The 25,302-nt window shown below is 39.7% G+C and overlaps 1 protein-coding gene across 1 annotated transcript in view; it reads left to right on the forward strand.

Annotated features, from left to right (window-relative positions):
• Positions 1-4,356: 4,356 nt before the first annotated feature.
• ctif (CBP80/20-dependent translation initiation factor) overlaps positions 4,357-25,302 on the forward strand; it is a 39,173-nt gene continuing 18,227 nt past the window's right edge. Inside the window, exons 1-8 of the mRNA XM_079582673.1 lie at positions 4,357-4,514; positions 14,153-14,380; positions 14,456-14,527; positions 15,517-15,639; positions 16,651-16,721; positions 17,294-17,398; positions 17,475-17,553; positions 25,007-25,083. Of these exons, the coding sequence (XP_079438799.1) occupies positions 14,201-14,380; positions 14,456-14,527; positions 15,517-15,639; positions 16,651-16,721; positions 17,294-17,398; positions 17,475-17,553; positions 25,007-25,083 (707 nt within the window). The 5' untranslated portion in view covers positions 4,357-4,514; positions 14,153-14,200. The remainder of the gene's footprint in view (positions 4,515-14,152; positions 14,381-14,455; positions 14,528-15,516; positions 15,640-16,650; positions 16,722-17,293; positions 17,399-17,474; positions 17,554-25,006; positions 25,084-25,302) is intronic.

Here is a 25,302-nt window from a genome sequence, read left to right on the forward strand (position 1 = left end):
GTTTTTACTTTTTACTCAGTTTTCTTCTTTTGATATGGCAAAAGGACTGACACACGAGTGAAATGTCTGAAATTATGCTATGTCTCCCATATTTCTTTCAAATTGTCAACTTTATTCTACTTTCAGATTTCACCAATGCGGTGATTTGATCTGTGTGCTGCCCCCACCTGCTGGTCTGCACTATCCTTGGTTGCCTTTATTTTTCTGGGAGTTAATATGTGATCGTTTGAGCGTGTTTGGCAAGCCTGTCTATGAGCTTTACAACACAAAGAGATGATCCGTCTGATCCACCCACCAACTTGCTTCCACCTTGTCCGTGCGTGCACCTTCAAATGGCAACAATGGAAACACAAAGCCATGTCCGGCTGTCGCGCCGAGGTCCACTGCCCTAATGAACTTCACGTAGCGACAAGCGCAGATAATCTGACGCTTTGTCCGAATCTGAAAAAGAGTGCATGCAGTATAATCACCCGTCCGGTGTTGGTTATCTCACATGTTGTTGCTCTCACAGACCACAGCGGGGGAAGAGGCAGTGACCTTAAAGGAGCTGTGGGGCCCAGACTCTCTAATTCCATGTTTTTGGTTGTGCCTTTTATAACACACATGGATGATCGGAGCTGCCCAGGCCACAGATGCACAAAAATATCATCATGCACTCTCTCCTGCTAATTGGTGCCTCGGTACCATCCCTCCCTCTGGGGTGCGCTTCGCATTATGCGGGACATCCTGAGGAGCAACGCCAATTTCAGACTCCATTTCTAACTGTAAAGAATTTTCTGTTTCAAAGGAGACAGGACAATGTGTCGGCTAAAGGTCTGTTCATAAGAAGTGGGGTTTGCCTGGTTGGCAGTGTTGCTACCTTTGTGTTTAATTGTATATATAGGTACACATTGTTACTACCTCTCGGTAACAAGTTCACTTCTCCACTGCACTTTCTATTGAGCCAGGAAAGGCCAGTCTAGTCTTGTCCTAGAGGTTGAATGAATTCAAGAGACAGATCAATTATATTTTTGATCATAAAATAGAAAATTAAACACTCTTAACTATGGCTACTCCTACATGCAATATTACCGGCAATAGGTTGGTATTGCCAATTTGGTTGTTTATTCCCTGGCTTGTTTTGATATACATATGCTGAGCAGCCTTGATAGAGTGAAGTATAGTAACAGAAGAAAAAGATAAGATTTGGAAAGTACAGACGACTGTAGTTATCCGGCACCATGTGTTGCTCTTCGGGCATTCACCAGTAGATGGCTCAACAGGTTTGGATACCCGTGCTTTTCTAGCCTTTCACACAAAGTACAGATCAGAGCAATAGGGATCAGTGCTATATCAGTGCTATAGAGGTAGAATTTGTATTAAGGCCCATTAAAAGATGGGATGGTGTACAGTGGGACTCAATAGATTACTGTTTGTCTCTTTCCAACTTCACATACTAGACAGGATTGTCACCTGTATATAATCTGTGTACATAGTGCATAAGGCTGCTAAGAAGTCTGCAGATGAAATAAAACCAGGGGGGGACCAGGGCTTGTTGTCCACTGCTCATCATCAGAACATCCCACAAGTTGTCCTGCCTTCCTTTTTTATATCTTGCTGCAATAAACAGTGTCTGTAACTGTCAAAAACAGGAAATTGATTAATTCAAATGTGTCACAATGTGTGTGGGGTTATGATGATTCACACATTCAGAAAAAAAATGTACTTTTTTTTCTCTTGTGATAAAAAGTTTGAATCCGTTTAAAAACTCCTCGATCATTGCCCCCTTGTTGCTTATTACTGCCAAAATATGGCCTCTACAAAAGCCAATGTTGATATAAATATGATCATTAAAACATATGGACAACATCTCCAGCATTTATACTCCCAGGTCAAACAACTATTGCCATTTGAAAAACCTGACAGACACTCTCATAGCTTTAGCTGCAAGCTCGAAGATGGTTCACTTCAAAATTAGGATCTATGACTTTTTGCGAGATATTAGATTTTTCAGAAAGTCACCTACAGACTTTTAAAACAAGAATCATGGCATTGAAAAAAAAAAATCAACCCCCCCTATGGTGGTTGAATGAAAACATATCACAGCAGAAGTCAAGTCACAGCGCCCTAGTGTGGCTGCAATACGCAATGGAACGACAAACCCATGAGTCAACGAACCCCGATCTCCTATAAATAAATTAAAAAAACATTAATATGCAATATTACCTCTTTTCTTGTAAACAAATAAATATATGAATGAATAGTAATACATTAAAAAAAAATCCACAAAGACCCCCGCATACCACTTGTCTCTTAGAGACACTGGGCTGACACATTTTATAGCCTGTACTTATACATAAGGCTTGTTTCTCGGAGAACAATGGTGTAGCTAAAGGTTCAAAGCAAGCTGTCACAGCTGTGATGCTAACAACAACTAGCCTGCTTGTTCATGAGCAATGAATATGTAAATGTTTAGATGCACAGAGGTCTTTTTTACAAAAGCAAAAAGCTTATACAAGACGAAATTATATAAGGACTTTAATGACTGAAATTGGATAAACAGAAACAGGTGGTGCTTTATAGCAAATCAAACCCTGCTGAAAAAACTGACTTTGAAGATTGAACAGATGAGTATGAAGGGGCCTCTGGGAAAAGAGGTGGAACGTGCTCAACTCAGTCAAAGAACCGAGTCCAACAACACAATTTTAAACACCTCTTGACCTATTACGATGGAGAATTCCTGGATGGTCTGAGAGCATAAACAAACGTCCCCCTCAAAGACTTAAGAAGTCACTTTAGTTTTTCACTTGTCAAGTGTCAAAGTATCCAACTGATGGCCCGTGTTAGGGTTGGTTGACACAGTGTGTAGGGTTGGTTGGCCAAGTTGTTGATAATGGAGTTTCAATAATGAAGTGTCTACGATACCGTTGGACGGTTCTCGGCTATTTTGCCGTGACATGTGGCCGATATAGACACATATCTAACTGGTTATAAGGTTAGGGCCAGGAGCTGGAAAACACTTATGTTTAGAAACAGTGAGGAAATGGTTTGGGTTTATTGATTGACTGCGGAATTCTTCCGCAGTCAATTATTGGTTTTCATGTTCTTTATTGATTGACTGCGGAATTCTTCCGCAGTCAATTATTGGTTTTCATGTTCTTTATTATTATTCCTCTTCCATCTTTTTCCCGATTTTCTAGAGCTTTCAGCACCTTCATGCTTTGTGCAATTTATGCAAGTTATGCATCAAAACGTTCCGCATGTTGAGGAGAAGGGTGCTATTACTTTTGGGACTTCTGCAACTTACGGTTTTTCCGCAATCGGCCGAAATGTCGGAGATTTTTCCCATTGACTTATAATGGGGCTGCCGCAAATCCATGCTTTTCTGCACTTTTTTCTGCATTTTATGCAATTTCTGCACTTTGTGCATGTTCAGCTTCTGCAACTTGTGGGTTTTGAGAAAAAATTGGCCTTCTGCAGATTTCCAGTTTTTTTATACGAGAGTTTGAAATGTTTGCATTGGTGTGTGTGTGCGAATCCAGCCAATGGGGAGACTCCAGGCCTTTCAGCCATTTGTGCAGCTTCTGCCAATCAAGCACTGAGGCCATTTCAACAGTTTGACCAGTTTATGGAATATAAAAGTTTATGCAATATTAACAATTTATGCAATTTATGCATTTTAAACCGTTTATGCAACTTAAGAGTTTATGCCATTTAGGATTTATGCAATTTACATAATTTATGCAAATTAACCCATCCATGCATTTTACCACTTTATGCAGTTTATACAGTTTATGCAACATGACATTTTATGCATTTTACCACGTTATGCAAATTAGATTATGCAAATTAAGCAATTCATGCAATTTGAACAGTTTATGCAATTTCTGCATTCGCTTCCCGCAATTCCGCAGTCAATCGCAATGGCGCAGCCATTGCATTTCTAGTTTAGTAATGTCATTATATATGTCAGTAATATATAATGACATGACAGTTTAAAATCACATTTGCATTGACAAATGTGATTAGTTATTAGACATTTGTCTATTAACTAATCACAAAATATAATTACAAAATGAACAAAAACAATATGTTGTGCTGTTCCAGACAAAAAAGAGTGGTGTGAACCCTCGGTTACTGGACACATTATCATAAGTAAAGAAATAGCAAAGAGAGTTTGTAGCCGTCAGACGGTTCTATAGACACTGCCTTTCAATAAAGGCATTTTATGTCCTTTTTTAATCACTATTTGCCTCAAAAGAGAAAGAAAACACTTCATCACGGCCAAATGAGGCAAGATTAAATCACAGCCCAAATGAACATCATTTCCCACAATGCCTCACTACCGGTCGCACGTGTCAGCGTTGCCAGTACCGACTAAACGTCACATTCCTGCATTCTCCTTTTCCTTCAGACGGTGGAGTGAACCAGTAGATCAGTTAATCCTTCCCTGTCTCTGAAAAACACACAGATGACACGGCGGCTTTGAAACAGAGGAGGATCCGGAGTTCACAAGAGTCTCGTTCCTGCTCGGGGTGAGGATTTGTGTTTTTGAAGCGGTGGTAACACTTTGTACCTCTGTGCTGCAGGTCTACAGTCATAGCGTAGTAGTAACCGGAGATAATAAGACACGAGCTCGCATTGTGTATCATTAGTTTGCAGTTAACCAGCAGGTCCTTGTAAGTTGACTTGTGAAAGCAAAGCTAAGGATGTGACCGGGTCAGGTCTGTGCGTAAGAGTCTACTTGTGTTGTTTGTTGTCGCACTTCAGGCTAACGTTAGCCAGCTGGTTAGCCACAATGGTGCGTCACTATTGTTACCGGTGAAACGCGGCACAGCGGTTTGTAACATCACAGCCAGTGGAGGATCATGTAGAGACTGCTTCTGATGGGCTTTTATTTCTATCACTGATGTGTTACGATGCGCTCATTTCCACTGTACAGGCATTAGCATCCTGGCTACATGGCTTACCCCGAGCATCCCAGCAACATGGGCGTGGTTATGGCCAAAATTCAGAAAAGTGCTGTTTGGCACTTTTTTATTGTGTGTATTTTTGTTTTGGCTTGATAGTAACCCTGTAATGACTGCTGTTATGCAGTAGTAAATAATGCAGTACTTGGGTTGCAATTATTTCTAGGATCTCTAGAAAGTAATGGCATAAAAATACATAGATTCAACCATATTAGAGAGTATGCTGAGGATCCCATAACAGAGCAATAGAAGACACGTGACAACATTGAGTGTTCTGTTTAGAAAGAAAGTGGTGCACGTGCAGCATTAAATTAAACAATAACAAACGTCTGTCTGGGCAAGTAGGCTACAACTGAAACCCCCACTTTTCCAGATGTACTGATAGTAGTGTAGTAGTTAGTTAGTTTCCTTTGGCCTATTATTTCAAGCCCTACTCTTTAGGTTTCACGTGTAGTCGTTACATTCCTGTAATTCCAGTTGTTCAGCACTGATTGAATCACAGAGAATGTGCAGGTATCAGTCCTCCTGCCTCCACACGTCTCCACTCCAGGCTTCCCCAATTCAATCATTTATGGTTCTAATCTCTACAGACACTCACTTCAGACTAATGATAAGTAAACAAGTGCCGTTCCCACACTATCTCCCCCATCATCTGATGTGTGCTTTCAACCAAACATTTATTCTTCCATTTTTCATTTGGACAAAAAAGCAAGGCACAGATGATCTTCTGTGATGATTTGATACATGGTACACCAAGTGACAAACATCAGCAGTCTATAACAAATACTATACTATTATATATAGTATTTACTATACTATATACTTGGCTATGACCAGACAACAGAACATTATGCCCTCACAGGGCAGACTGTTGATGTAGAATAGAACTTTACATCACACACAGTCCAGTCCCTGAAGCTTAGTCATTTTCAGTACAAAGGTAAATTATTTGACTGCTGATGAAAACAATGTATTTTTGTCACCTCTGCTCTATCCCCTGAACAGTGGACAAAGGTGTTTGTTACCTTTGAGCACTGAGGCCTCTGTGTACACTTTACACATGTTGGATGCTGGTTTTACAGACGCCAGTGTTTATTAAAATCATCAGGAGCTCGGAGTCCTTTAGTCCTGGCTGTTCATATAGTGTTTATTGGAGTTGAAGGTAATATCTGGTCATAGTTTTTATCATTATGAAGAATTAACTGTCTATTTAGTTTGTGTTTGATATGTAGTCAACCAAACTCGATGACAAATATTATGATAAAATGTAGACTATACAGATATAACTCCTTAGATAAAAGGGCAAAAATGAAACATAAGAGATGTGCTGCAGGAAATGTTAACATTTCATGAAGTTGAATCCAAATAATGACAGTGCCACTAAATTGCCTCTTGGCCTGGGGTTAGAATGAGCTGGCTCCAACTCGGACCAATAATATCTTAAGTTTTGCTAAGTTTGGAAGAATGAGTGTTTACACTGTTAGGCTGTTGTTACAGTAATAATCTAATCTATCTGTGAGATGTTTTATTGTTTGCAACTTTTAACCTTGATGATATAAAAAAGTTATCACTAGAATGAAATACGTTTTTATTCAGTAGCTCTCATGAAATTCCTGTCAAAAACTATGATAAAACTAGTAATTACTTATATGATTTAACTGTCTTTCTGCCAACTCGCCGTGGCTTGATAGTTGTAGTATTTGTGGTATTTGTGTGTAGCTCTCACACAGACAGTTCAATGCTGTGTCTGTCTCCACTGTTTAGTGTCTGGCGAGTTCAAGCCTTCGGGCAAGGCCTCAGCCTGACTCTGCTGTAAGTGAGAGAAATATGGCAGTGCCAGACTCATGTTCAGTTTTCTGATTCTCTTATTAAAGTATATTACTTCAGCACTGTAAAGAGCAAATCTAAGTTAAAGTGTTCTTAAACTAGATCAGTGTTGAAGCTGGTATGGCAAGAATGTATTTGAAGAAACAGCTGGTGAATTTATTGGAGGCAGAGAAAAGGGCTGAGACAAGGGAAGGAGGGAGGGGCCCGGGAAATGTGGAGGAGTCTGTATTTTTGAAGCATGTCATTAAATTGACAGCCTGGACATCATGCTTCACACCAAACACTGATGTAGTACTGAACCTGTTTGAAGTGTTGTCCGCCTGTGCATCCCTGTCCCATGATCAGATCGTATTGTCCTGTGAATAAGAGTGGAACGATACATTCCTTTGACTGATATAACAGGCTACACATCAATGATTCGATGCATGATGATGATAAATCGTTTTTTGGAGCTATATTTTATCATTGTATCTTTAAAATGAGCCCACCCACAACTTCCTCGGCCTCACGGGAATGGAGAAACATTGCAGTGAAAATTGGTCACACGTTTGTACACCTATCTTATGTTGTAGACTTTTGCGTATTATTTTGGAAACATATAGACTATCCCTTTTTGGTTTCGTAATTTGCTGATTTTTTTTTCCTTTCAAACAAGCTCCCTCTGAAGTGCATACTAAACATGAATGTCCTGAATAAATCAGCCCTATGCCCCTCATACAGCGCCCCCTGCTGTCACACTTCAACACTGACTTGTTTAGAAATAAGATTATAGACGAGATATAAAAAAAAAAAAAAAAACAGCTGCCAAAATGATCAGCGGTGCATATCGGCATCGGCATCGGCCAATCCCCAATAATCTGCATCGGCCTTAGAAAAACCCACATTGGTCGACCTCTGTAAGATATATTTGTATGATTGAAACCTTTACTATAATAATACATTTTAAATTAATGTCCTTAAAGCCTATATATCGGGTATTGGCCATGCTAACCCCCTTCATTTCTGTATCGGACCTCAAAAATCAGTAGTCGGCCCTGCATACACCCAGAACATAGTTAACTGTGTACACTGCATGATTTCAGCCGTCACACACAGACTGTCAGATATTTTGGACACACAGCTGCAGCTACGAACTCTGTTAAGCACTTTGCCAACAAAATACAGCACCAGAAACACCGGCAAAAGCAGCATGTACTTTTGCTTGTCTCTTGATCCGTCTGCACTGTATTATCTACATTACAGAACACTCGACACTATATTAGTTTGATTTCACTATGTTCAAAAATTATTTTAATAAAAGGTCTAGTTTATTCTCTCTAATTAAATGTTTTCCTGAATTTTCACCTGCAATATTCATGGTCAAATGCTTCTGTACTTGGCGATAAAACCTACGAATGAATTCAAAGCACAATGTTTAAAATCTACCTTTAAAATGCCTCAAATTATATTCACAAGTCAAGTGCTACAAAAAAAAAAAGCTACAAATTGTATACATGCATGATGCAACTGTACATAATTTGGCACTGATATAACGTTACATAATTTTTTTCTCCAGTTCAGCTTTACCCAAATCTAAAAGCTTCTTGACTCTAGGCCAGTGTAACGGCTCATTTGAAAGCTAAAAAATGCATCTAAACTGATCTTTTTCCTTGCGTTGTTGTCATGTTGCTGTCACATTTTGTTTTTTTGTCTCTCTTTTGTCACCTTTTTGTCACCTTTTAGTCACTTTCTTTATCACGTTTTTTCTTTCAACAAGCTTTTAGATTTGGGTAAAGCCGAACTGGAGAAAATGTGGTTGGTGCAGGCTGCGATTATGAAGTTAACATCCAATCCTCGTCGTGGGGAAATTCTTGGGTCGTAGCTGTAAACGTCTCCTCTGTTAGAGACATCCCTGGCTCACCTGCCCCCTGCTGGCCAGCCCTCACACCTGCCCAAGCAAACCGAGCACGCAGCCAGATGACATCATCACACCGCTGTTTCTGTCAGGCGGAGGCATGCGCCAGTAGCATGTGAAATGCGAAGGGAACAGAAACAATCATCACAGTGAGATGAAATAATACAAGTTTGCTTTGAGCTGCGTTTGTGAGACCTTTAGACTTTTTGCAACAATTTCCTTAGAAAGAATCTTCTGTGATGTTTGTATATCCAGACAAGGAAGACAAAGAACGTATTAATCCAGAGATTGTTGTTCTCATGCTGTTCTCTTTCATCTTGATCTTGGTTATCAAGTTTAGTGAGTTCAGTCAAGACGAAAGCTACAGTTTACTCGTTTTTGTTTGAAAAATCATTTTCTATGTGAAGGATATCGGTTTCTTGTTTCAATATTTAAACTTTTACCAAATGATCAATACAAATTCTATAAATTAGGATCCTATCATAGATAAATGTTAGTGTGTCAACCCTTCAGAATAGTGACCCAACCCTCCCCTTGGACAAACCATCGCAATAAGTACAATTGTTTCTATTATTATAATTATAATTATTTTATTTTTTTACTTATATTGACTATTACTAATCCTCATGATTTAGAGGTCTGCTCATTGTTCTGGGGTGTGTGCATACTTAGAATATTGGCAAAAATGTTATAAATATAAAGCTAAACAACAACCCCGCTCTCCCCTGTATCTTAATAGCATACTTGGTGTGGCATAAAATGTATCAATTCAGACCAATAACAGACCCTACACAAAACTTCTCAGACTAGATTCCACTGTTGCTGGGCTGGTTTTCTTTGCATTCTTAACCCTAATCACAATGAATAAGATGGCTTTTTTACTATATTGGTCCTAATGATACCAACTACTACTACTATTGTACTATTGTAATTGGTTTACTAGATAACTTCACAGCCTTTTAAAATCCAAAACAGTTTGGACTCGAGCTGTCCACCTGTTGGCTGCATAAGATTCCACAGTGTACTGTGTATAACTTGTGTCTGTACTGCACGGGATAAATCCTCTTTGCTCGGCCGCTGATCAGCCATGATGCAAAGGAGCTTAGTAGCAACAGTAGAGACAGCCAGGCAGGAAGCCGCCTCCCGGTTGGGCTGGAATCAGGTGATCACAACAGTAGTACAAAGAATAAAACTGAGATGGACATGTGGTCTATGTGCTAGCTATAATGTGTCAATGCAGAGGATGAGATAGATTTCTAAGCTTTATGTACAACAAAATAAAATTCAAATAGTCTTTCGTAACAGTATAATATATTTAGAGGGCTCCGTCCCAAATCGAGCTCCCAGAGACTGTGCCTGAGCTTCAAAGGAGTGAGACTGAGGGCGATCGTTATTTTCTAAGGCCAATGTCGATTTTGGGGGATTTTGATTGGTGATGCCGATGTGCACCGCTGATATTTCTGAACAAAATTCTGGAGTTTGCATGTGTCTGCGTAGGTTTCCTTCTGGTATTCCAGTTTCTGCAGCCATTAAAAACATGTACACTAGGCCAGGATGAATGAGTGAGTGGTGGCGCAGATTGGCAGCCTTGCTCCCGTCAGACTTCCCCAGGGGAGGCTGTTGCTACAATAATAGCTTACCGCCACTGAGTGTGGAATGAACAATGACTACAGTGTGGTGCTTTGAGAAACTAACAAAGGCTTCTAAAGCACATTATAAGTGTAAGCCATTACTAATTACTATTGTAGTTATTTATTAGGGGCAGAGGGATGATTTATTTAAAAAAAACAAAAAAAAGAAAAAAAAAAGAGTGGTGCGCACTGAATGGGTGCTGCTGCCGGATGCTCTCTCATCGAATGCAATTTCTCCATCTGTGAGATCAATAAAGTACCATCTTATCTTATCTCTTATTCAGGATTTTCATATTCTGGTCACAAAAAATAACCTTTTTCTACAATAACCTCTCTCTCAAAATCTGCACTGGCAGATCCATTGTTCAACATTGAAATGCATATTTAGGAGGAGAAGTTATAGTATAGAGACTCCAACTACAATTGGAAATAAGCAAAGCTATAGTGTGCCGAAAGCCTAGTTAGAAATCATAAATGAATGTACAGACCTTTGGAGATTTGACTTTAGATGCAAATTAGTGTAATGTGTCTTCTGCGCTAAATGCTCACTTAGTTAAATTCAGTTTTTGCTTTTTGTGAGGTCGGTTACACCTCAGACTTCTCATAAGAGGGCAGCACAGCAGCACAGCGGTCAGTGCTTGTGTTTCATAGCAGTTTTCTCCTCGCGTCTGTGTAGGTTTCCTCTGGGTACTCTGGTTTCCCCTGCCACTAAGAATATGGGTTCCTCTGAGGCCAGGACTCCCTGGAAAAGAGATTCTTAGTCTTGGGACTTTCCTGGTTAAATAAGGACTAAATGTTAAAAACATACCTTCCCACATTGCGCCTGTCCTCCTTATTCATTTGTGTGGGATAGAATGTTCCATTAAAATTGAGTCCAGGATTCGACGGCCAACAAAATGTGCGCATTTGTAGGAACAGGCTTAGATCGCTAAAGGCATTTCTGTGATCTCTATTCACCTTATTCCGCCCCGCCCACTTTTTCCTCTTTTTGCTTTGCCTCGGCACTTCCGTTGTCCTCACACTTCCGGTCGAGCACGAAGCCCGTTCATTAAGTGGAGAACCACGGGAAAAGTTCACAGCTAAAATCTGATGTTTAATAAATTTGTGTAAAATGTCCAGAGTTCATTTGCACCAACAAGTCAACACTGCATCATGCGCGGCCTGAAAACGGCTTTGTTTCCGTGTAGTAACTGATTTTATCTGGACTTCTCCAGCCCCATGTTAACAGATAAGAGAAAAGGGGCGGGCACAATTCATGGCGAACTCACACGAACGTCTGGAATAAGGTGAATACTAGCTACAACTTCATGTTGTCTAAAACAGTGGTTCTCAACCTTTTGGAGCCATGACCCCCGCCCTGCTCACATTGTGAGAAATAGGCACATTAGCCTACATAATTCTTAAAAAACAAAGAAAAAAAACAAATGGCTAAAGTAAAATGCATCAAATTACGACCCCCAGGGTGAGAACAACTGGCCTAAAAAAATATAATATTCTTCTGATCTCTAAGGATGTGTATCAATGTATTGATACTACTGCTCTTATCAAGTATTGATCATAGATTAATCATAATTATTGGCTAAACTTGTATTTGGAAAGAAATTAATTTAAATAAATGTGATGTATGCAATTATCAATCCGGTTAATGGTACTCTTATTTGTGCTTAAAAAGCCAAACTGATTCTGAGGTTTACTACAATTGAATTTCCCTTTGGGATCCATTAAGTTTTCTGAATCTGAAACAGTGGTATTGTGTGTGTGTGTGTGCGTGTGTGCGTGTGTGTGTGTGTGCGAGTTGCGCGTGTGTGTGTGCGTGTACGTGTACGTGCGCGTGTGTGAGTGTGCGCGTGTGTGTGTGTGTGTACGTGCGCGTGTGTGTGTGTGCGTGTGTGTGTGTGCGTGTGTGTGTGCGTGCGCGCGTGAGCGTTTTAGTAGTGCTGTCAATTGATTTTTTAGTTGCAGTTAATAGTCTCTAATAATTATATTAATGATTAATACTTGGCCGACATAAACACTCAAATTTAAAGTATTTGCTCATATTTCATAAACCGTGGGAAAAGCCCAACCGCTTATAACAGGGATCTCTTCAAGGCTTTCACACCATGTGCTTGATAAGTCACATTTTAGCTACATTTTCTTTGGGTGCTGAACATTTTGAACAGAATCTGCAAACCTTTAGGTACATAAAGTAGAGTTTAAGGACTAATTAAAGTCATTTTCATTGAAATAGCATAATTACACATGCCTCTTTGATGCATAAGTAACTCCCTGTCGCTTTTTTTTTGTCGCCCTGGCTTTATGGCTGAAACGACTAATCGATTAATCAACCACTAATCTAACTATTGAAATAGTTGACAACTAGTCTAGTAATTTATTAATTGTTTTCTAGTAAACACACTCAAATAGAGCAAAAATTACATGAATATTTGGAATATTTGATGAAAACTTTGTTTTAGGATAAGTTCGTAATTATCTGTCTGTGTCTCATTCCATCAGAAGCAGAATTATCAGGAAGAGCCTCCAAAAACACTTACTTTAAGTTTACTCATCAACATGTCCTCAAGCAGCGCCACTTTATGCGGTAACATTTATTTTTCATGCAGCTTTCATAGCCAAGCGATTAATCGATTAATCGGTAGATGAATCAATTACCAAAATAATCATTAGTTCCAGCCCTACCTGGCTTACAATGTGTAGTTAATACAAGGGCGCTGTCTTTCAGGTGTGTGTGCTCAGAAACATGAGTGCGTTTGGTCAAAACGTGTGATGTGATTAATTGCGGTTAATAATGTTTTCAATGAATGGTGAGTTAAAGCTTTAACTTTGTTTAGCATGGATAGGTAGACCGTTAAGGCTGAAGCCTACATGTCCAGGTGGACCGGCAGAGGTGGCCCTGGTGATATCTGGTTTCAATACCCATGCGTGGCTCTGTCCTCGTTTACTGTCACCCTCTTTTGGACAATTTTAATCACTGTCAGTGAAAATCCAAGAGGAAACACAAGATACAATGTGGACTTGGCCATTAATGTAATAACATAATACATTTGGCCAGTTTCAAAATGTAATAAATGCGTTCTTGGCTGGTTATTACATGGCCTGACACGGTACAAAATAATTCACATGTGTAAATTCAGCCACTAATGTAATAATACATCAATCTGACTTTATTTTCCCAAACTAATGCTTTAAACAGTGAATTGTCTGTAATGAGCAGTGAGTGTTTCTGAGTGTTTCAGTTTTGTGTGCGTGTCATCAGTCTGTAACCAGATGTGTCTCTCTGTATTCAGATGTGCATGCATAACCACATCTGTGCATGCTTATTAATGTATGTGCATGACAAGTGTAATACAATTTGTCAGTGTGTAATTAGAGATCTGCATGCATAATTGGACGAGTAATTAGATTGTGTGTGTTAGATTGTCAATAAAAAATGTTACAAATACCCAAAGTCCAGCGCACACGGCTCTGCTAACACGCAAATCATTTTGACACAGTTCTGCCATGTCAAGATTGGCAAGCTCACCCCAAGTTTGTGTGGCCCAGAGTTTAGTCTTGCAGGCATGGGGCTTTTCATCAGACCGCCATGACACCAGCAGAGGGTGCTATTGTTGTGGGAAAGACAAGTGTGCTTTGCTTCGTGGAACTAGTAAACATTCTTATTGACCGACCCTTAAACTATGAAAAAGTGCAGGAAAAACAAAGATATTGTGCAGAAGCTTCAATCTCCCAGTCCTCTGCAAGAAACCAAGCTTGCACACGTTAAAATACATCTAAGAAACCAAAACTCCTGTGTGGCTTAAAAAAAATACATGGATGATTTTTAATTGCTTTTTACTATTGTTTTTCAACAGGCCTTTCTCCTCCCTTTTTCCTGTCCATTCGTCACCAAGCCCATTGTTATGGAGAGCTCCTCTGTTGCGTCTGCATCATCTGAGGCCGGCAGCACACGCTCTCAAGAGATCGAAGAGTTGGAGCGCTTCATCGACAGCTACGTGCTGGAGTATCAGGTGCAGGGGCTTCTGGGAGAAAAGGGAGATGAAGATTTGGACTTGGACAATGGTGGAAACTTGGCACAAGTGGTAAGTGTGACTTCGTAACGTTTTTTAAAGCTTCAATCAAATATGAAGATTATGTTTGTTTGAATGCTTTCACAGTGGACAGATGACTGCAACAACAAGACAGAAGGCAGCTGGACATCCTCGCGTGGCAGAGGCTCATTTAAACCGGTTAGCATTACTACATATCCAATGTGCTGTGCTTGATGTGAGACTGCGAGGCAGAAGGGGCAGGTCATATTAAGTAAACCACATATGTGTGTGCTTTTATTGTTAAGAATGTATGGAAAACATTCTCATCCAATTTCATTTTTCTTTTCCCTTTTATTTTAAGAATATTGATCATAGATTAGTCCTAATAACTGGAAAGAAAAAATGAATAAATAAATGTGATTAAACCTGTTTTCAGTTTTCCTGTATAATGTAGTTTATTTTTAAAGCTATAAATACACAGCCTTTACTAGATGAAGGCTCTTGAGTCATCGTCTGTACTGTGTAGTTGAAGGCGTAGGACGTTTCGCCTCTCATCCAAAAGGCTTCGTCAGCGACACTAAGGTTCGGAGGTCGCAGGCAAACTAGATAAAGACCACTGGGTCAGTGAGTGGTACTCAAGAACCTTCATGTAGGATGGACAATTCCTGTACGACTGAAAGTTTACACAGACATAGTTGGTCTATATCATTTCGCGGCATCAGTAATTGTCAAATGTGGAAAATCTCTGATATTAAATTGAATCATAGTATGTTGGTGGTTGTTTAGGATACATCAGGATAAGGGTGATAATCAAATCGTATTGTATCGATGGCTGTAGCAGATCTTCTCTGCCACAGCCGTGAATCAGGTGTTGGCAGGTGGATTGAGATGTGAATCGTATCAGACAGAGACCTGAGATTTCCATCACCAGTCCTTCGGCAAGACGTGCTTTAACGTGATACGTGACACAGTGTGCATGTGCACAATGATCATAGACATGTATTATTTATTAATAATAGGCTGTTCAAAAATAAAACATCGAGCAAGATAGAAATGATTGAAAAATTGGTCGTCATCTTTCAAGTTCGGGTTTATTAAAATATGTTGCAAGACTAATATTCATAAAGTATTTTAATTTCTACTCCCTTTGTATTGGCCATCGAGTTAACTTATTTTGCTTTTCACAGGACGAGTGGGAACACAGCAGTAATGGAAGCACTGGGTCCAGACCCAGCTCAGGCTCTAGACCAGGGTCTGGCTCACGGTCAGGCAGCAAAAGCAGGAACAACCAGTTCAGAGGCCCTGCTAAGGTACTTCATTTTTGTCATTTTTTATTTATTTATTTATTTATTTTCATTTTATTTATTTATTTCATTCAAAAGTGGTGTCATACAATCACAATAAAATCGCCAAGCCAACACACAATGAATGAAACGGAACAGAGGAGAAGAACAAGTCTTATAATATCTGCCCCTTTGGTAAATTACTTTGGTTTTTCTTTCTTGCCTTTTTACCACGAAGGCTAAATACACACTGCAAAACCAACCTGTGCTTGAAGTACATATTACAGGTGTAATGGTACACGTAAAGTGGATACTACTGAGCATATTTTGACATATTATTGATTATACTAATTGATATTTGAACTATCCAAAGTATTTAAACACTTCAGAATGTGTACGCGTCGGTGAAGATCTCCACAAAGAACCACTCACAAACAACTTCTTTTGACTGTAAAACTTTAGCCGTTTACTCGTCTATGGAAAAGCACTCCATTTATATTCCAGTGATGCACGGACCTGTCGTCACAAAAACATGGTTTTATACTTATTAATAAGTATAAAAGTTTGAACAGAAGAAATTATGTAATAAGGATAAATCTCCAAAAATAGTTGGAATTGACTTTTTAAAACATGAATGATTATTAATGCATTTTGCCATTTTATTTTCTGTGGTTTGTTTTTTTTGTGCCAGAAAAACAAACAATCCATGTCTTCCAAATAGTTGAACCCATTTTAATGTACCTTTACACCCTGTAGGAACCGAGAACATGATACCGGCCAGTTCCTACGTAGTGCAGATGACTTCACATTTCATAACATTCATAACATTATTCCAGATTTGATCTTGATCTAGGCCGAGTGGGACTTGAAAAAATATAACCTTTTTTTGTTGGTGTAAAACTATGATTAATAGGAAAATATGTCATTTGCACCATCCACTCTTTGGTGAATGATGCTTACAGTGTATGAATGTGTCAACAGTAAACTTACAACAGGTGATGTAAATATTAAAGAACTGTATGTTATTTTGTAATCTAGAACGGGAACAAAGATGGCTTTGACATACTGGGCACTGACATATGGGCTGCTAACACAATGGACTCGCACGGGTAAGTGCTTTGCCTTTGATTACTTTTTTTTAGTTAACACATTGTCAGTAATGCACTTTCTTCAAGATGGTTGTCTGCAGCCTATGGCAAAAATATTACAGCCTGTTTCATTATGGTATTCATACAATGGATCAAATACCACAAATTACAAAATAGTTTTTGTTTTTTGAACAGTACTGCACTTGGGTCGCCTCTCATGGGTTCTACATTTAGTGTCATACCCTTTTGTCCTGTTTGACCTCTATCTTTCGAAAAAACAAAGTCTCTCTTTCTTTACTTGGATGCTACAAATACTGTATCAACAGAGGTATATTTGCTACTTACTTTAATTACGTAAATCTTAATTCAAGGTCAATGTACAAATACTTAAATAATAACAAAGCACTCAACCTCCACTTAAGTGCGTCACAATCTGACATTATTACAATAAAATGGTTTATAATGTCCCCGACATATTCATAGAAACACTTTACCATTCACATGTTGTGCAGTTGCACTTTTTAAAACATTTGATCTGTTTTATGGGTCTTCAAAAGACTGATTTTGTTTTTGTGTTTTATCGCTGTGTTTAGAGGTATAGGTTGGGACATACAACCAGAGAAGCTGGATTTTAGCCATTTCCACAGAAAACCCTACAGAGGATCGCCAAAGCACCTGCCACACATTGACAGAGAAGGGTAATGAAAACTAAATCAAAATTGATGTCTGCTTTCAAGTCACTGTCACATATTAACTCCTCTGTCCTGTCTGTAGAATGAAGAAAGACCAGTTTGATGAAGATGACGGCATAGACATGAATGAAATCGAGAGGTTCCTACCTCATCTCCACACTGTAAGTCACTATTTTTAAAGCGCCAATACTATAATTAATTTCTAATCTCGTGGGTTTAATCATAATATAAAGTGATTTTATGGAAGTTAACATTAACAATAAGGCTAATGTTCATTATTAAATTCGGGCCAAGTTATCATGTATGGCAGTCTGGTTTGGGTCGTGCTTTTTAATTTTTTTTATTATCTCTAATAAAAATATAAGTAATTGACCATTCTCAGCCATGTGACTTTTGGTTTGCAATCAGCTGTTTGGAACTGTGATTATTTAAACATAAATTAAAGTCAAACTGAATGAATGAACAAATCAACAAATCAAATAATAGCAACTTTGCAGTCGTAGGCAGCGTTCGAAACCGCAGAGAGAGAGAGAGACAGAGAATGGTCTATAAGCTTAGTCTAGATACAAAATGTGATTATACTTATTATTAAATAGAGGAGTTGTCATGTAGTTCAGCCGTTTTCCTCCTACAACTGGTCCCAGGCTGTGGCTATTGATGACAATTCTGAAGATACACCGGGACCATCGCTATTTGCTCTTTCTACTGGACAGTGGAACTCGCAGTGGCTGAATACAGCAGTTTGTCTCCTGTTAGTGCATAAAAAATATTGTAAATGATGCGCAATGTTTATGAATGAGGGAGGAGGAGATGAAAAGAGGGAGTGCAGAGAGGAAGGACACCTACCTGTGGTGGTAAAAGAAAAACAAAGAACCAAGGCACTCCTCCCACATCATAATTCTCGATTTATGTTACAGGCTTCTTTCTGATTCATAACCCATGCTTAATCCACTCCTCTTCACCGGCCTGTCATTAACATTTTAAATGACATAAAAAAACATTCATTGTTGGTTTCCACACTGATGGTTTGTTTGTAGACTACCTCGTAGACAGTGCCATCAAGTGATGCAGTCAAGTGGTGCACCCAAATGTGGGTTTTTGGAATACTGTAATAGAAATGCGAGGGTACCATTAAAATGAACACGGTAAGCATGTCAATATTAGTAAAAAAAAACAAAACTAAAAACATTGTTTTTCTCTCTCGCTATAATGTGCAAGTGAGAAGGGGACAGCTAAAATTACTTCCAACCACATTTTTGTGGTGAATATATCCAGAATATAGGCCTGTAAATCATATGAGTCAACATTCTTTGATTTGGTATAATATGGTGTTCTGAAAATATAATAAAGAATTACTGTGTCCTGTTCTAGCAAATCCTTAGACTGTTTGGAGTTGTAATATCACATTAAAGAACAACCATTCACAGCATTAAGAGTAATTGAGTGATGAAATTATTAGCATTAGCATTATTATTAATGCATTATTATAGCATTATTATTTTTAACGGCATTTAACCTTGTTAGAATGAGTTTACTCTGTGCTGGCATCTGCTGGGCAAAAGCTGATACAGCATGATACAGATGAAAAGCAGCTCTATTATGACCCCTAGTGGTGTGCCTTGTAGTATCCTGGAATCCCCACTGCATTTGTACATTGTGTTTATGATGGTGCTGTATTTCATTCAAGAGTGTACATTTTAAATTCTCTTTACATAGGGTATTTTACTTTTATAATTCTTTGACTTCCATCTTGGCTCTCGAGTCCTGAAACTCCTTGCCTGCTCTCTTCTATGATGGCTTTCTCATGTTTGCCTTTTTCTTCAGTGCCAAGTATACAGTTTCCATTCATTCAGACTGACCCAAATATCAAGCCTACCTTCTCTGTAGGATCAGCTATATAATTATACGCTGACGACACAGTAACTGTGGGAGATTGTCAGATTGTAATAGAATTGATGTGGACATTACATAAACCCCTTGTTTATGTATTTTGCACTTACCCAATGTTCATGTCTCATAGAAGTTGTACTTCACAGAAGTACCTTTACGTTACAGAATTGAATAATTCAGAGCAAAAATCACATGGAAATGACTCACAATGAAGGTGATAAAGAAAAGATGCACTTTTTATTTGCCTCTTACATTGTTGCAATTTTTACAAAAATAAATAAATATTTTTTTGTGACCTAATGGCTGTATGGGTGGTTAGTAGGGCACATTTACTTTCCATCACGGTGGCCTCTACAACTCTCCTGGATCATTGTTTTGTAGTTTTCTGGTGAGAGGGTCCTTCAGCCATGAAAACCTACCAGAAAGTGCAAGAACAATTGATCCTGGAACATCGTAGAGTCTACTGTGATGGAAAGTAAAGGCACCAGGCTGACCACATACAGCCGCTGAGTCTGCTTGTTTAAATCGCGAATGTATAGGACCGTATAGCGTAGCACTACCAGAACTGCTTCCCAGGCAATTGCACTTTTTCCACTGTTGTCACCTCCTGCTACTGTATGGCTACATCATTCAAATTCCCCGTCTACGTCCCTCACTTCCTGACAAAATCACTTCCCCTTTCCAGGAGCCAAGAGCCATGGGATGTGGAAAAAAACATCTTGTTTGAGTGTGTGGGTGTGTTTTGAGCGTGGTGAGAAAGGGTTTCCTCCTTTTGCCCTGGGATTATGCTGCACCTTTACTGGCCTCTCTGGAATGTCATCCTGAATGCACACTAGCTCCACACTAAGTCAGCCGGCACGTCCACTGTCATGTTGTAACCATACAGGAATGTGGAAACAGAAGGACATTTTTTGTGTGGGTTTATGCCAGGTATCACAAATGGACACAGCATAGGGGAAAAAAACATATCTAGTCTGGAATACTAGGCAGTGACTGAATAATTTTAGGCAGCATTTTTCTTGGACCATCAACAATTGGAAAGGCTGGATGGGACTTTTAGCTTGTAAAATGTATTTTATTTTTTTATTTTTTCTCCATTATTCTAGGCACACTCGACTCCGACATAGTAGAGTGTCCGGATACTTGCATGATGTTTGGCTCATCAGCACAATTGTGTCAGAGATCCTTGGTGTTGTGACAGCTTCTGTTTGTGTTGCCGGAGGGTTTGAGTGGGAGTTCTCAGCATTTAGTAGTGAAATAATGCCAGCAAACATGGTTGGACTACAAGTCTTTAAAGTATGAGTTATTTTTAAATTGAGCTGTATTGTGTATACGTTATGGGAAGAATCAGTTTAATAAGTGAGAGGAGCGACGAGACATCCGGTCTGTAGGGCCCGTGAACAAAGCCGTCGGAAGGGAACAAAGCTGCAGTCTGGAGCAGAGTCGGAACAGACTGGTTGGCCCCAGTGCCTGTGAGTGTACGTGCTGCAGAGCAGGACTCCCGACTGTTGAGAGACTCCTGGGCGGGCGCACTTTTTTTTGGTGGTCTGTCTGTCTGTCATCTGCCAATTTACGTGAGACCAGCCTCTCACTGCTAAATAATCTGAACACTCTTTGTCTTTTCATAAAATAAAACAAACACACTGTCCATCATTTGACCAGTCTCTCATGCGTCTTCTTAATAGCTTCATGCTTCTCTCTCGTCTCCATCACCCTTGATGGAGCCTCCTCTGTCCTCCTTTGCCGTTGTCCTTCACTCCTCTCATCCATCTTTCAAATGTTGGTAGGCAGAAGAACAATATGCAGGGGGTCACGGTGACCGGCAGCCCCCTCCCTGCACGCTTTTCCTGCCATTGTTCTGGCTTTTACTTCTGGTTGGCCCCCAAACTCTAACACCTATTTACCACACACACACACACACGCGCGCACACACACACACACACACACACACACACACACACACACACGCACACGCACACACGCACACACACTTGGACACATCCTACAGTGCAAGACAGTTGATTCTGAGGCTGTCTCTCTACGAAAAGTACTTTATTAATCAAATTTTAATCTAATCATCTGCTCCATCTCATCACCTTAGTACTATGCATATAATTATTATTCATCAGAGCCAGATAACTAATGCCATGTGCTGTCCTTTAATCTTTCTAAAAATGGCCTGAACAGAGTTGTCATGAGAAACCTCTGTGGGAGTCACCTGATTACATTTGTGAATGGTGCTCTCTGTGTTTTCATTTTTTGTTCTCCCTCTCTGACACTTTGATGTACAGTGGCTCCATCTCCCCCTGCAGGAGCGGACTTTGATGCACCTGTCTATCCGCGACTTCACATCACTTATTAAATGAGTCACGGATGTCAGAGCTCCGCACCGTTGCCTCTTATCACCCATCACCCATTATACCCGACTGTGGCACTTTTAAATGTCTTTTTTCTGTTGTGCTGGAAGGCTTCAGCTGCAATGGAACTCACATGAAAGGTAGAATGTAGGGATCACGTAACGGAGAGCCAGTCAGCTTTGAACACGGGGTTTTACACAAAGTCAGACGAAGAAATGCCAAATCTCACCTCCATTTCTGACATGATTGAAGTGAATGGATAGAAGCATTCCTTGATTCCCAAAAGCACAGTAAAACATTAAATTTACCATAGCTTAAAAAAAAAAGTTAAGCTCCTTTTGCCTCTCCAAGTGGGTGATGTCCTGACCAGTAACTACCAAAAAAATGTAACAGATTTTCTACATCAGTATGTACGGAATTGATATTTTAACTCAATATCTAATGTTCAGTGATGTATTGGGTATAACAAATGTGCGAAAATACCAGCTATTGTTGTTTTTGTTTCTAGTCAAATTCCAGAATTACCCGGACATGTACTGGACTAAATTTCATGCTATCTAGTATAATCATCACTCTCACATTATCATTCTTGTGTTATCAGTTTTGCTTCTCAACAACTTGTCTTGCAATGCCACCCCTGGGGCAGTTTAGAATTTATTGTTCTTGGCTGAGGGCCCTTGTAACATAAATAAACTGAAAGAAACAATGGGCTGGTTGAATGAGCATCATAGCAGGATTGTTTTACACCGGAGGGGCAGGAAGACACACACTTCACTTTCTATGCTATTAAACATAATCGTTTTTCTCCGTTTCTTTTCGTCACGTTTCCATCGCTGCGCTATTTGTTCATTTCCTTATTTTCCTTTCCTGTTACTTACACCACATTCACTTCATTGTAAGGAGACACTATTAGGGCGAAACTGTTTGGAAGAACTATCAAATAGTGTTTTTGTTTTTGCTGTTTTATTGTGGTTCGACCCAGTAAAAATGTAAGTATTACATAGAAATGCAAGATGAAATTGCAAATAAACGTACAGACAATAAATATTGAGCCCAAAATATATTGCTTATTTTTGAGTGGAAGTAGTACTTAAAAAACTCAAAAATTAATAGTGAATATTTGTAAATTGTAAAGGATTTTACCGATAGCCTAGTGTTGCATCCGATTTATGTGTTTTAGGTTTGATGCAGCTGCTTTGAAAGAAGATTGTAGAGAAAACCCATGTCCCTGTTTTACTGGAAAGCTGACATTTTTACAATATCAATAACTCCAGAAATGTTAATTACTTTCAGTCGTCCTGAAATGTGTTATTATTTGGCGAGACACATGTGACTACTTTATGCTTTGGCACAATTGTTTCATTGTTCCACAATTATTATTTTTCTTTGAGTTGCAATTAGCTTTGTAACTTGTGCTCCGTACAAATACACTGTAGTTAGAATTTCTTTCTTTTTTCCTGTGGCTTATAAAGGCAGCCCTTCTTCAATATCCTGGTCACGTCCACAGAGCTGGCTGTTGCTGCCGCAGGGTCATAGGTTGTCTGGCTGCTGACCAGCACAGCACACGCCTTGCTTTGATCTACCACACGCTGACTGCCACCTACAGATAGGACTTTCACATACACACAGCTGGTATCTCCTTTCTAAAGTCTCCACTTCCAGCTGCCTATGTTGTGTCTTTGTTACACATGTGTTATATGTGGCAGAAAGCAGCTGCTGCATTTGCTGTTGATTGTCTATCTTGGATTATTTTTGTCATCACTGATTGTTTTATTATGGCTTATCAGATTTTTATTCATTCACAGCAGTCTTTCACCATCTTCAGATAAACAGCAGATAATCTGTTTTATTCTCCAGTGAATGTCCATTAACCAGACCAATAGAAGGCATGTGTGGCTTAGCTGTGAGTCTTGCTCAGATACCTCCTCGTTTTGACCCTTCCTTGTTCCCTGTAGCTCCTCTAGTGACGCCTCCACTGTGCTGCAGATGTGGGGGCTCTTGGGGCATCTTCAGTGTCTCAGAAGAAGAAATGTGTCCATCTCAAATGGGTTTAGCTGATAAGCTAGCTGTTTACTTTTAAAAAGCTGTTTTCTTCAGGACCATTATGGACTCTTTGCGGTAAAAAAAAATCCACCAAACCCCACAAAAACACGGCAAAGACGCACAAAAGTATCCAGTAAAACAATGCGTAACACAGAAACCACAAATTCAGCTTGCAGAAAAAGGTAAAAAATGCAGCTGAAAGAGAGGGAGGTTGCTGCCTGTTTACACGTCGCCATGACGCATAAAGGAATCTCATTTCCTGGGGAGTCCTGACCCCATAGGGGAACCTATTGTACATGTTTTTAGTGGTTATGTAAACCGGAGTACCCGGAGGAAACCTACACAGACACGGGGAGAACATGCAAACTCCACACAGAAAGGCCCCGTCCAGGTGGGAATCAAACCTGGGACCTTCTTGCTGTGAGGCTCTAGCGCTAACCACTGCTCTACCATGCCACCCAATATTCTTCATTCATCCTTTTGCATTTTCCATTGCCATTCGGAAGTCTTTAGCTTGTGCCTCTCGATGTCATCTGGTTACTATTTGAAGGCAGAATTACAGCTAATGATATCCTAGAGGAGAACTACAGTAGCCAAACATGCAACCAGTCTGCATTCAGTCTATTTTTTCATCTCCACAGTCTTTTCCAGTGGACAGTTGGAACTCACAGTTGGAACTCGCAGTTACTTCAATATTCTGTCGGATGTGTGCATTTTTCTATGCCGTACAAATACGGCTTTTTCACCTTCCTTTTCTGCTCCACATGCGGATTTTGGCTGGACTCCAACAATTCCTAACATATATTTTTTTAACCAAACTTGGTATCCATATGTTTAAAGTACAGAAGGTTTTGCAGTGATAAAGTGAAGTGCTGTTTATATATGGGCTTCACACATTTCAACTGGTGATCTCTACAATACGGCAGCTAGCAATATCACCTGTCAATGTTGATGCCCGCGGTGTACAGTTGTCTGCTCTTTCTGACTGCGTGGTATGGGTGTGAAGGTGTGTAGGGGTGCATGTGGCTGTGCATACCATATCATGCATCACATTGGTCTAATAAAAAGGTTGGGAACCACTGCTGTAGGTGATTGCATTCACATCAACCTGACAGGAAAAAAAGGGTGGGTGGGGGTGGGGGGGGGGTTCTATGGACCAACTGTAACTATAGTAACAGCAGATAATGGTGAGTTAAGGTTGCCTTATTGACCGGAGTTGATGCTTTAATGGTTGTGTTAACTCAGTCTCAGCAAAGTTAATGTTCAAAGTCTCACTCTATCTATTTCCTGATTTTTTTTTTCTTCTTCTTCTCTCTTCTCTCAGGTCTTTCCACCACTTCCCAATGAGGCTGAGATTGCACACACCAAGAAACTTTTTAGACGCAAGAGGACTGACCGACGGTAATGGCACAAATGTGTACACGCACGCACGTACGCACACACACACACACACACCTACACACACACACACACACACACACACACACACACACACACACACACACACCTTCCTCCAAGAGAAAGCGTGTTGTTGAGTGTTGATGTCAAGAGTCTTGGTGCTTAGCCAGTGCAAAAGTCTTAACATCTCTCCTCAGCCAAAGCAATGTCAAGAGTGGAATG

The sequence above is a fragment of the Gobius niger genome (genome assembly GCF_951799975.1).
Source record: "Gobius niger genome assembly, chromosome: 2".
Lineage (NCBI taxonomy): Eukaryota > Metazoa > Chordata > Actinopteri > Gobiiformes > Gobiidae > Gobius > Gobius niger.